This window comes from Ranitomeya variabilis, chromosome 1, assembly GCF_051348905.1.
Source record: "Ranitomeya variabilis isolate aRanVar5 chromosome 1, aRanVar5.hap1, whole genome shotgun sequence".
Taxonomy (NCBI): Eukaryota; Metazoa; Chordata; class Amphibia; order Anura; family Dendrobatidae; genus Ranitomeya; species Ranitomeya variabilis.
In genome coordinates this window covers 649,762,175-649,775,903 of record NC_135232.1, presented here as the reverse complement: position 1 = coordinate 649,775,903, position 13,729 = coordinate 649,762,175, and the positions used below count along the sequence as shown (strand labels likewise).

Sequence of the window (13,729 nt, the reverse complement as noted above, 5' to 3'; positions counted from 1 at the left end):
GTCCTCTGAGCAGAGTCCTGAGCCTATGCAATGTGATAGGATTTTGACTAGAGCAGAACGGCAGGAATTCAGACGTCAGAATAGGCTTTGTTTTCACTGTGGTGATTCTGCTCATGCTATTTCTGAGTGCCCTAAGCGTACTAAGAGGGTCGCTAGGTCTGTTACCATTAGTACTGTACAGCCTAAATTTCGCTTGTCTGTTACCCTGATTTGCTCATTATCATCCTTTTCTGTTATGGCATTTGTGGATTCAGGCGCTGCCCTGAACTTAATGGACTTAGAGTTCGCCAGATGCTGTGGTTTTTCCTTGCAGCCTTTGCAGAGCCCTATTCCCTTAAGGGGGATTGATGCTACACCATTGGCCAAGAATAAACCTCAGTACTGGACACAGTTGACCATGTACATGGCTCCAGCACATCAGGAAGATTGTCGTTTTCTGGTGTTGCATAATTTGCATGATCTTGTTGTGCTGGGTTTTCCATGGTTACAGGTGCATAATCCGGTGCTGGATTGGAAATCTATGTCTGTGACTAGTTGGGGTTGTCAAGGGATACATAGTGATGTTCCTTTAATGTCAATTTCCTCTTCCCCCTCTTCTGAAGTTCCTGAGTTTTTGTCGGATTTCCAGGATGTATTTGATGAGCCCAAGTCCAGCTCCCTTCCTCCACATAGGGACTGTGATTGTGCTATTAACTTGATTCCTGGCTGTAAGTTCCCTAAGGGCCGACTTTTCAATCTGTCTGTGCCAGAGCATGCAGCCATGCGGAGTTATGTAAAGGAGTCTTTGGAGAAGGGGCATATTCGCCCGTCTTCGTCACCGTTGGGAGCTGGATTCTTCTTTGTTGCCAAGAAGGATGGCTCGTTGAGACCCTGTATAGATTATCGCCTTCTCAATAAGATCACGGTCAAATTCCAATACCCTTTACCTTTGCTTTCTGATTTGTTTGCTCGGATTAAGGGGGCTAGTTGGTTTACTAAGATTGACCTTCGAGGGACGTATAATCTTGTTCGTATTAAACAGGGTGACGAATGGAAAACAGCATTTAATACGCCCGAAGGCCATTTTGAATACCTTGTGATGCCATTCGGGCTCTCTAATGCTCCATCTGTGTTTCAGTCCTTTATGCATGATATCTTCCGGAATTATCTTGATAAATTCATGATTGTATATTTGGATGATATTTTGGTTTTTTCCGATGATTGGGAGTCTCATGTGAAACAGGTCAGGATGGTATTTCAGATCCTTCGTGCTAATGCTTTGTTTGTGAAGGGGTCTAAGTGCCTTTTTGGAGTTCAGAAGGTTTCTTTTTTGGGTTTCATTTTTTCTCCCTCGGCTATAGAAATGGATCCTGTTAAGGTCCAGGCCATTCATGATTAGATTCAACCCACATCTGTGAAGAGCCTTCAGAAATTTTTTGGCTTTGCTAATTTTTATCGCCGTTTCATTGCTAACTTTTCCAGTGTGGTTAAGCCCCTGACCGATTTGACGAAGAAAGGCGCTGATGTGATGAATTGGTACTCTGCGGCTGTTGAGGCCTTTCAGGAGCTTAAACGTCGTTTTACTTCTGCCCCTGTATTGCATCAGCCGGATGTTTCTCTTCCTTTTCAGGTTGAGGTTGACGCTTCTGAGATTGGGGCAGGGGCCATTTTGTCTCAGAGAAGTTCTGATGGTTCTTTGATGAAACCGTGTGCCTTCTTCTCCAGAAAGTTTTCGCCTGCTGAGCGTAATTATGATGTCGGCAATCGGGAGTTGTTGGCTATGAAGTGGGCATTCGAGGAGTGGCGACATTGGCTTGAGGGAGCCAAGCATCGCGTTGTGGTCTTGACCGATCATAAGAATCTGATTTACCTCGAGTCTGCCAAGCGGTTGAACCCTAGACAAGCTCGATGGTCCCTGTTTTTCTCCCGTTTTGATTTTGTGGTCTCGTATCTTCCGCGATCTAAGAATGTGAAGGCTGATGCCCTCTCTAGGAGTTTTTTGCCTGATTCTCCGGGAGTCCTTGAGCCGGTTGGTATTCTCAAGGAGGGGGTGATTCTTTCTGCCATCTCCCCTGATTTACGGCGGGTGCTTCGGGAGTTTCAGGCTGATAAACCTGACCGCTGTCCAGTGGGGAAACTGTTTGTTCCTGATAGATGGACTAGTAAGGTAATTTCTGAGGTTCATTGTTCGGTGTTGGCTGGTCATCCTGGGATTTTTGGTACCAGAGATTTGGTTGCTAGGTCCTTTTGGTGGCCTTCCTTGTCGCGGGATGTGCGTTCTTTTGTGCAGTCCTGTGGGACTTGTGCCCTGGCCAAGCCTTGCTGTTCCCGTGCTAGTGGGTTGCTTTTGCCTTTGCCGGTCCCTGAGAGGCCCTGGACGCATATTTCCATGGATTTTATTTCGGATCTTCCTGTTTCCCAGAAGATGTCTGTTATCTGGGTGGTTTGTGACCGGTTTTCTAAGATGGTCCATTTGGTACCTTTGCCTAAGTTGCCTTCCTCCTCTGATTTGGTTCCATTGTTTTTTCAGCATGTGGTTCGTTTGCATGGCATTCTGGAGAATATTGTGTCTGACAGAGGTTCCCAGTTTGTTTCTAGGTTTTGGCGGTCCTTTTGTGCTAGAATGGGCATTGATTTGTCTTTTTCTTCAGCATTTCATCCTCAGACAAATCGCCAAACTGAGCGAACCTATCAGACCTTGGAAACCTATTTGAGATGCTTTGTGTCTGCTGATCAGGATGATTGGGTGACCTTCTTGCCGTTGGCCGAGTTTGCCCTTAATAATCGGGCTAGTTCGGCTACCTTGGTTTCGCCTTTTTTTTGTAATTTTGGTTTTCATCCTCGTTTTTCTTCAGGGCAGGTTGAGCCTTCTGACTGTCCTGGTGTGGATTCTGTGGTGGACAGGTTACAGCAGATTTGGACTCATGTGGTGGACAATTTGACGTTGTCTCAGGAAAAGGCTCAACGTTTTGCTAACCGTCGTCGGTGTGTTGGTCCCGGCTTCGTGTTGGGGATTTAGTCTGGTTATCTTCTCGTCATGTTCCTATGAAGGTTTCTTCCCCTAAGTTCAAGCCTCGCTTTATTGGTCCTTATAGGATTTCTGAAATTATCAATCCGGTATCTTTTCATTTGGCCCTTCCAGCTTCTTTTTCCATCCATAATGTTTTCCATAGATCTTTGTTGCGGAGATATGTGGTGCCCGTGGTTCCCTCTGTTGATCCTCCTGCTCCGGTGTTGGTTGAGGGGGAGTTGGAATATGTGGTGGAGAAGATATTGGATTCTCATTTTTCGAGGCGGAAGCTTCAGTATCTGGTCAAGTGGAAGGGTTACGGCCAGGAGGATAATTCTTGGGTTGTTGCCTCCGATGTCCATGCTGCCGATTTGGTTCGTGCTTTTCACTTGGCTCGTCCTGATCGGCCTGGGGGCTCTGGTGAGGGTTCGGTGACCCCTCCTCAAGGGGGGGGGGGTACTGTTGTGAATTCCGTTCTTGGGCTCCCTCCGGTGGTTGTAAATGGCACTTTTGTGAGTTCTGCCCTTGGGCTCCCTCCGGTGGTTTTGAGTGGAACTGCTGCTCCTTGAGTTTAGCATTGCAGCTGCTTCCACTGATCGTCTCTCCTGGCTCTGCTATTTAGACTGGCTCTAGTCTTCAGCCAGTGCCAGCTGTCAATGTTTCTTGGCTGGATTCAGATCTCTCCTTGGATTTCTCTGATAGCCTGTCCATTTCAGCAAAGATAAGTCATTGCTTTTCTTTTGGTTGTCCACTTGCTGTGGACTGAATCGTTCAGCTCATGTTGTGTTTTTTCTTGTCCAGCTTGTCTGTATGATATATTCAGCTTGCTGGAAGCTCTGGGGAAGCAGATTTGCCCCTCCACACCGTGAGTCGGTGTGGAGATTTTTTGTAAACTCTGTGTGGATTTTTAGCTTTTAATACTGACCGCACAGTATCCTTTTTCTATCCTGTCTATTTAGTTAGAATTGGCCTCCTTTGCTAAATCTTGTTTTCATTCTGTGTATGTCATTTCCCTCTCCACTCACAGTCAATATTTGTGGGGGGCTATCTTTCCTTTGGGGTTTTCTCTGAGGCAAGATAGCTTTCTGTTTCCATCTTTAGGGGTAGTTAGTTCTCAGGCTGTGACGAGGTGTCTAGGGAGTGACAGGAACATCCCACAGCTACTTCTAGTGTTGGTGTTAGGATTAGGAACTGCGGTCAGTACAGATACCACCTCCTCAGAGCTCGTCCATGTTGCTCCTTAACCACCAGGTCATAACAGGTGACTGTGTGGTGTGTGTGTGTGTGTGTGCGGGCGGGGTCTGCGGGCTGTTCGAATGTGTGCGGGGCTGTGTGGGGGGGGGGTCTTTTGGGGTGTGTGTGCAGGCATCATTCGATGGGACTACTAGTATGCAGCATCCAATCTGCAGCTAATTCGGATGTAAGGCTACTTTCACACTTCCGTCGTTACGGGGCAGTCGCAAACCGTCGGCCCGACGTACCAACAGACATTGTGCTAAATTTAGCACAACGTGGGCAGCGTATGCAGTTTTACAACGCATCCACTGCCCATTGTGATGAGCGGGGAGGAGGGGGCGGAGTTCCGGCCGCGCATGTGCGGTCGGAAATGGCGGAAACGTCGCACAAAAAAACGTTACGTTGAACTTTTTTTGTGCGTCGCTTCCGCCAAAACACGACGGATCCGTGCCCATCCGTTGCTAATACAAGTCTATGGGCAAATAACGCATCCTGCAAGCACATTTGCAGGATCCATTTTTTGCCCATAACGACGGATTGCGACGGAGCCCAGAAGACGGAAGTGTGAAAGTAGCCTAATCCGGACAGTGGACATGCACCCTACACTATCCATACATCTATCAATAGATATATCTATCCAGATATATATATAGATAGATATATGACTAGCTAGATGTATGCATCTATAGATCTATCTATATGTAGATCTGTCCATCCATTTCATCTATCATCTATCTGTCTATCTGTGTGTAATTGAGTGTGGGTCTGACAAATGTAAAAGAGGAGGTTGGACAATAATGACATCACAAATCTTTTTTTTTTGTTCAATAATATATCTTTATTTAGCTTTCAAAAACGCATAGAAAGACGCACAAAAACTGCACAAAAAACGCACCAAAAAAAAATTAAAAATGCATCAAAACCGTGCAAAAATGCACCAAAAACGCATCAAAACTGCATCAAAAAAGCATCAAAACTGCATAAAAACGCATCAAAACCGCACCAAAAACTGCATGAAAACTGCATGAAAACCGCACTAAAAACTGCATCAAAACTGCACCAAAAACGCATCAAAACGGCATCAAAAACTGCACCAAAAACGCATCAAAACTGCACCAAAAACTGCATCAAAACCACCAAAAACTGCATGAAAACCACACTCAAAACTGCACCAAAAACGGCACCAAAACTGCACCAAAAATGCCACCAAAACTGCACCAAAAATGCATCAAAACTGCATCAAAAACGCATCAAAACTGCACCAAAAACGCATCAAAACTGCACCAAAAACTGCATCAAAACTTCACCAAAAACTGCATGAAAACTGCACCAAAAACTGCATGAAAACCGCACTAAAAACTGCACCAAAAACGCATCAAAACTGCACCAAAAACTGCATCAAAACTTCACCAAAAACTGCATAAAAAAAGCATAAAAAAAACTGAATCAAAAACATGCAAAAAACCGCACCAAATACTGCAGCAAAAACTGCATCAAAACTGCACCAAAAACTGCATCAAAACTGCACCAAAAACTGCATCAAAACTGCACCAAAAACTGCATCAAAACCGCACTAAAAACTGCACCAAAAATGCATAAAAAATGCATCAAAACTGCAAAAAAACGGCATAAAAAACGCATGAAAACCACACCAAAAACTGCATCAAATCCGCACCAAGAACTGCATCAAAAACTGTATCAAAACCGCACCAAAAACTGCATCAAAACCGCACCAAAAACTGCATAAAAAAGCATAAAAAACCTGAATCAAAACCACGAAAAAAACCGCACCAAATACTGCAGCAAAAACTGAATCAAAACCGTGCAAAAAACGCAATGAAAACCGCACCAAGAACTGCATCAAAACAGCACAAAAAAGGCATCAAAACCGCGCAAAAACCGTGAAAAAAAAACATGAAAAAATGCATAAAAAACGCAGCTGCGTTTTCTGCAAGGAGATGCAGATTTTGTGCAGAAAATTCTGCACCCAAATCTGCAACGTGTGCACACAGCATAAAACTGACCTGCCATTATGATTCTCCAGGTCATTACGAGTTCATAGACACCAAACACCAAAAAGGTTATTTTTTATCTAAGTGGTGAAAAAAAATTCCAAACTTTGCTAAAAAGAAATAAAATAATTGCACCATTTTCCGATACCCGTAGCATCTATATTTTTTGAGATATCGGGTCGGGTGAGGGCTAATTTTTTGCGTGCCGAGCTGACGTTTTTAATGATTCCACTTTTGTGCAGATACGTTCTTTTGATCGCCCGTTATTGCATCTGTAATGTAAATTTTTTTTGTTGTATTGAAAACAGCTGACATGTTGCGGCTTTGAAGTGGGCTCACCACCGAAGCCCACCTCAAAGCGGGGGATACTGTCAGCTGACGTACTATTCCGTCAGCTGGCAGAAAGGGGTTAATGAACAATATGTTTCAGTTAAAAAAAAGAAAAAAAAATGGCGTGCGCTCCCGTGCAATTTTCTGCACCAGAGGGGGAAAGCCAACGGCCGGGGGCCAATATTTGTAGCCTGGGAAGAGGGTAATACCCATGGCCCCTCTCTAGGCTATGAATATCAGCCCGCAGCTGTCTGTGTAGCCTTTACTGGCTATTAAAATAGGGGCCCCCCCCCAAAAAAAAAAAAATGACCTCCTATATTTTATAGCCAGAAAGGCTACGCAGACAGCTGCGGGCTGATATTCATAGCCTAGAGAGGGGTCATGGATATTGACTTACCCCCTGGCTACAAATACCAGTCCGCAGCCGCCCCAGAAATGGCGCATCTGTAAGATGCACCAATTCTGGCACTTATCCTCTCTCTTCCCACTCCCGTGTAGCGGTGGGATATGGGGTAATAAAAGGTTAATGTCACCTTGCTATTAATGTCACCTTGCTGTATAATGGATAGGCTTCAATAAGACGCCTATCCATTATTAGTCCTATAGTAGTGAAAGAGTTAAAAAAAAAAAAGACACAGCCAGAAAAAAGTATTTTAATATTCTTCATTTAACCATACTTACCATACTTCAGCGCCTGCAAAAAATGTAAAATAATAAACCGTATACTCACTTTCTGCCGTAGTCCAATTAATAACGAGGGTCCCACGAGGATCTCCCCTAAAGAACAGTGACATCGGGTGATGTCACTGCTCTATAGGACCTTCAGTGACACACTGACAGGAGACAATGGCTCCTGCAGTGCATCACTGAGAGGTTACCATAGTTCACTGGTCTCACTTTATGGTATTTGCTGCGTGGGAACTTTCTCACACAGCAATGCCAAAAGTGAGACTAGGGACTATTTTCTCACAGGGGCGTAGGAATACATTGTGAGGAATACATTGTGGAAGGATACATTCCATCATTGTATTCCTAGAGCCCCCCCTGGAGAGCGGTCGCATCAGCTGATGCTGCTGTTCTCCACGGGAGATCGTCGTGGGACACTCGTATTAATTGGATATCTGCGGATCAGGGAGTATAGTGTTTGCTTATTATTTTAATATTTTTACAGGTGACACTGGCTTCGGAATTAAGGAGACAAGTGATGGTGAGTATGTACTCTATGTTATATGTACTGTATGTCTATATGTATGTTGTATGTATGTACTGTATGTATGTGGCATGTTGCATGTCGTATGTTGCATGTCGCATGCTGCATGTCGTCGCATGTCATCGCATGTTGCATGTCGCATGTTGTCGCATGATGCATGTCATCACATGTTGCATGTTGCATAGTGCATGCCGCATGTTGTCGCATGTCACATGCTGTCGCATGCTGAATGACGCATGTTGTATGTCACATGTCGCATGGTGCATGTCACATGTTGCATGTTGTCGCATGTAGCATGTCACATGTTGTCACATGTCGCATGTTGACACATATCGCATGTTGTCACATGTCGCATGTTATCACATGTCGCATGTTATCACGTGTCGCATGCTGCATGTCACATGTCATCGCATGTCATCGCATGTTGCATGTCGCATGCAGCATGTCACATGTTGCATGTCGTCGCATGTCATCGCATGTTGCATGATGTCATGTTGCATGTCGTCACATGTTACATGTCACATGTTGCATGTTGCATGTCACATGGTGTATGTTGTACATCTGTATGTACTGCATATGTGTGTATGTGTTTTTTGTTTCTTTTCTACATTTAACACATTAGCCGGGTGATGGGACTACTGCTGTCCCACCATTGGCTAATGTGTCACTCACTGTCACTGTAGCAGGCAGAGCCCAATGGGACTTGTAGTCCCATCGGGCGATGCCTGCACACAGAGACACACACACACACCAATGACCACCCAACCCCCCCCCCCCCCCCGCAGCAGACCCCAGCACGGCCAGCAGACCCACTGCACACACCCGCAGACCCCAGCACCGCCCGCACATCCCGGCGCCGGCACGCAGACCCCCGGCACCCGCACATCCCGGCGCCGGCACGCAGACCCCCGGCGCCCGCATATGCCAGCGCTGGTACGCAGACCCCCGGCGCCCGCACATCCCGCCGCCGGCACGCAGACCCCCGGCACCCGCACATCCCGGCACCGGCATGCAGACCCCCGGCGCCCGCACATCCCAGCGTTGGTACGCAGACCCCCGGCGCCCATGACGTCACGTCAATTTGCAGAGTCTGGAAATTGACGTGACGTCGGCGGAAATTAGCGGCGGCTGCAGCCTTGGGGTCACGTGACCAGCATAGCGCCGCTCACAGGCGAAAACAGCAACGGAAGGTATTTACACAATTCATTAGGGGCCCCGGGGGGATACATTGGTGGGTTAATTGAAAGTAGTGGACAACCCCTTTAAAGCCGCAATGCTGCTCTGGGAAATATGCAAATTGTCTCTTCAGAGAGGAAGAGGACTAGAACTCTAGTGCCACCTATTGGAAGTAGCAATCCTAACTGTCAATGTCGACCCTGTAATGAGCCTTGTCACGTGACTTAGGATAAAAGCCAAACCAGAATCTCAATTTGCAGACAGTGTTTCGGGGTACTGCCGTCATCAGTGCAAAGTGGAGATCTGATGAGGGGCAGTACCCCGTATCACAGTGTCTGCAAATTGAGATTCTGGTTTGGCTTTTATCCTAAGTCACGTGACAAGGCTCATTACAGGGTCGACATTGACAGTTAGGATTGCTACTTCCAGTAGGTGGCGCTAGGGTTCTAGTCCTCTTCCTCTCTGAAGAGACAATTTGCACAGCTTCTGAATGAATATTTCTATGCTGGTTCCCCAACTAATGACGGATAATCCTTGTGTCTTGCACAAAAGAACTTCCAGGTGGCACCCTAGACAACTGCTAACTCTGCCAGGTTTTGGGAAGATATCCTCTTTTTCTAGGAGGCTTCCGGATGTTCCAGGAAAGGTATTGGGTCTGGGAGTATCTCCCCTTTACCAGGAGCCTCCTGGGGGGGTTGGAAAGTATGATTTCATACTCTACATGAATAGTGTCAACCATGTCTCTGCAGATAAAGAAAGACAGGAGCTAGGTGACCCTGGAGATTTGGCAACTGTTCTGGGAAACATACAGGTCTTGCCTTTTTTCTAGGGCCTCCCGGAGAGTTAAAGAGTCTAACAGGTCTCTCCTTTTTACAGAGGGCTACCAGATATTGTGCGAGAGTGGGCAATAGGATTTTGAACTCGTATGTAGAATCAGCCATGTCTCTAAACACACCTTGACTCTGTTCACATGTCCGGTTGTTAATATAAAAATCTATATATACAGCTCTGGCAAAAATTAAGAGACCACTGCAAAATGTTCAGTTTGTCTGATTTTTCTCTTTATAGGTATGTTTTTGAGTAAAATGTAAATTTTTCTTTTAGTCTATAAATGTCTGACAACAGGTCTCTGAATTTTCAAGCAATAATTTTTGTATTTTTTTTCTGACAAAGAAAAATGGTCAAAGTTAAAAAACAAACAAACAGTGCTTGCAGACCTCAAATAACGCAAAGAAAACAAGCTCATAATCATTTAGAAACAACAATACTAATGTTTTAACTCAGGTAGAGTCCAGAAATCAATAATTTTTGGAATAACCCTGATTTTTAATCACAGCTGTCATGCGTCTTGGCATGCTTTCCACCAGTCTTTTACACTGCTTTTGGATGACCTTATGCCATGCCTGGTACAAAAAAGGAAAGCAGTTCTTCTTTGTCTGATGTCTTGTGACTATCCATATTCCTCTAGATTACATTCCTGAGGTTTTCAATGGGGTTCAGGTCTGGAGATTGGGCTGCCCGTGACAGGGTTTTGATGTGGTGGTCTCTTAAATAAATATATATATATATATATATATATATATATATATATATATACACACATTTTTACTAGATGTGTTTCTGAGCATCTCCAGTGTTCTGGGCATGTGCAGTGCTTTAAAACATGTGTATTTGAGCATCTCTAGTCTTCTGGGCATGTGTAGTGCTTAAAAACATATATTTGAGCATCTCTAGTGTTCTGGGCATGTGCAGTGCTTAACAACATGTGTATCTGAGCATCTCTAGTCTTCTGGGCATGTGCAGTACTTATAAACATGTGTATTTGAGCATCTCTAGAGTTCTGGGCATGTGTAGTGCTTAAACACACGTATTTGAGCGTCTCCAGTGTTCTGGGTATGTGCAGTGCATAAAACATGGGTATTTGTGCATCTCTAGTGTTCTGGGCATGTGCAGTTCAGTACTTAAAATTTGAATCACGCTATGATCATTTGCTAATCAAACTGTGATTTGCATAATTGGACTGATTTTTTCAGATAAGAGAAACTACGCTCATGTGACCCTAGCCTTAAAGAAATACTTAAAGCTTTTACCGTGTCAATCTTCTGCAGCCTGTCCTTGTTAGAATCAATTTCAGCCTTAAACGCTTGATGTTTTAACCATTTGCTGTGCAGATTACGAGCTTCCTCATATGATGTGTCTTGGGCAGTCAGCAATTTTTCATTGATCCATAACGTAAACTATAACAAAAAAATCTAATAGGTATATAGACATGGCATATAGATATTGTAAGATACATGATAGATCTTCACAGCCTTCTCCTGATTTAAAGCTTGTTATTCCTGTGGGCCAGGTCATCCCCTGGCCCCTACAGTTTTGTATAATCATTATTAGGCATGGAGACATTTTGTTTAAATGCATGTTACAAGTTTTGCATGAAATTATAAAACAATTCTAAATTCCCAATATTTAAAAGGAATGTGTCAGTAGGATCAACCCTCCTAAGTCGTCTACATGGGCATGTGGGACATAGGAAGCTGAATAAAATGATACCTTGCCATCTGAGATCTGATGTCTCATTCCAGAGAAAGCCATGTTTTTCTTAATGAACTGTTAAGATCTATGGGTTGGACATAGATCTCCCTGAGAATCTGCCTCCGGAGCTCAACAGGAGATATTACCAGTGTGAGACATGTAATGACTGACAGTATGATCTGCTGATATACATGTCTCACACTGGTAATTCGCCCTCTTTCAGTTATAATAAGTTCTGGAGGCATATTCTCGGGGAGATCTATGTCCAACCCAAAGAGCTTTACCGCTCATTTACATATTAAGAAAAATGTGGACTTCTCTGGAATAAGACATTGGATCGCAGATATCAAGGTAACCTTTTATTCTGCTTCCTTTGACCTAAATGCCAATATAGACGGCTTAGGAGGGCTGATCCTACTGACAAACCCCTTTAAAAAGTATTTAAAAAAAATATTTATTACCTCATCACAGTTTTCTACAAAATCTTGGAGATCAACGTGATCCTTTAACAGAGTTGATACCTCTTTTGCCTTATCCACATTCACTGCATACCTGAAGGAATAAAACACATAATTCATCATTCAGGAAAATTAATTCATACTCAATAGTTTTTTCAATATTTTTTTTTATATGGCATTTTTACAGTATATGTAATAAAAAAATAATACTAACAGAGGCAGAATCATGTTTTTTAAATTTCCATTAACATAGCAGTGGGCACGTGCAAAAATGCCACTCTATTCCATCCCAACCTTAAAATGATGATCCCTCAAGTGTTCAGACTTGTGTCCCCTATCATAGAGAGGTGATAATCATTGGGAAAATTGATTTAAGTATTGGCTTCAAAGTCAATTCCAAATGGGACTTTCTAGCAGGATCCTGAACTACTTAAAGGGGTGTCCAACTTTTGTGACAATTTTTGTTTCTTACTTAAATGTATGTATTTTTGACCAAAAACCATTTTTGCAACTGGTTTTGTTAAAGATTTTGCACCATTTGCCTTCTATAACCGCTTTGTCGCCCTGACTATTGCTGGCTGCAGAATGAGTTGTGTGAGAAACGGTCAGTGAGCTCGCTGTGATGGAAGAGTTTGTAACTGTTTGCTCGGTCTAATTCGCATATGAATTCTGACCACTTCAAAGTTGTATGTGCAGAGAAATAAAGAGCTTGTAAAAGGCAATTGGTGTAACATTTTTAATGAAAAAAAAATTGCAAAATGTTATTTTTAGCTCCAAATACATGCAATTAGGTAAAAAAAAATTTCCCCAAAGGACAGCCCCCTTTATATAATCTTTCTCTTCATAGCCCCAAACTCAGTGCTCCCCAGGATTACCTGTCACGCAATGAACCTGCTTTTTCCAAAGCTTTATCAGCAAAAATGTTCTGGTCTTCATCTAATTTTGCTGCATTATTTATGGTTCCAATAATCTTTTCTTCATTATTCTCCATAGTGCTCAAGAAGTCTTCATGCTTCTTTAATCTGTTTTGTGAAGCTTGTAAAGTACTTGGTAGCTCAGTATGAGCGAGGGTGTATTCCTAGAAATTGAAAAATAATTACAATATCTAAGATCCTGCTTTACAAAGATGGGACATCACAATCTTACTGATTTAGTCACAGGGGTCTGATCTGGGAATTTCACTGGGAAGATAAGGTTTTCTGGGATTTTAAAGGGATTTTTTGCTATGTAATCTGTAGGGGCTCAGACCCTGATACCAGCAGTGTGTCACTTACTGGGTTGTCACTTGCGGTTTCAATAAAATCAGTGTTTTATCAGCAGATTATTACTACAGGACTAGGTGTCTCATGCCATCTAGTCCTGCTGCTCTGTGTAACCCCGCCCAGACCATTGATTAGCAGTGGCCAATCAAGGGTGAGGGCCGGGTTATATAGAGCTCAGCATTACGAGCACTGCTAGATCTGCAGCAGAGAAAACTGTGATTGTATCAAAATGACAGCAGGCAGATAAGCAAGTGACACATAGCTGGAATCAGGGTTTTTTCCCCTACATTATGCTTCTCTCAGATTACATAGCAAAAACTCAATGGCAGATTCCCTTTAACACCGATGAAGATCATTATGGATCGATGGGATTAGTTTAATTGAAGAGGCTGTGGAGCTCTAATATGCTGCACCCCCTTCATTTTCAAGAAACTCTATGTGCAATTTATGCTGGTCATGTCTGTTTCTGCATTTCAGTCCCATTTCACTTTAATGGGACTGAGCTGCAAAGAGCCCCAAAACCA

The 13,729-nt window shown here is 43.6% G+C and overlaps 1 protein-coding gene across 1 annotated transcript in view; it reads right to left on the bottom strand.

Annotated features, from left to right (window-relative positions):
* The window catches only part of SPTB (spectrin beta, erythrocytic), a 131,657-nt gene that overhangs the window by 40,739 nt on the left and 77,189 nt on the right, over positions 1 to 13,729 (bottom strand). Inside the window, exons 17-19 of the mRNA XM_077262431.1 lie at positions 12,819 to 13,021; positions 11,947 to 12,037; positions 11,044 to 11,190 (exon numbers count right to left, since the gene is read on the bottom strand). Coding sequence (XP_077118546.1) covers positions 11,044 to 11,190; positions 11,947 to 12,037; positions 12,819 to 13,021 — 441 coding nt within the window. The remainder of the gene's footprint in view (positions 1 to 11,043; positions 11,191 to 11,946; positions 12,038 to 12,818; positions 13,022 to 13,729) is intronic.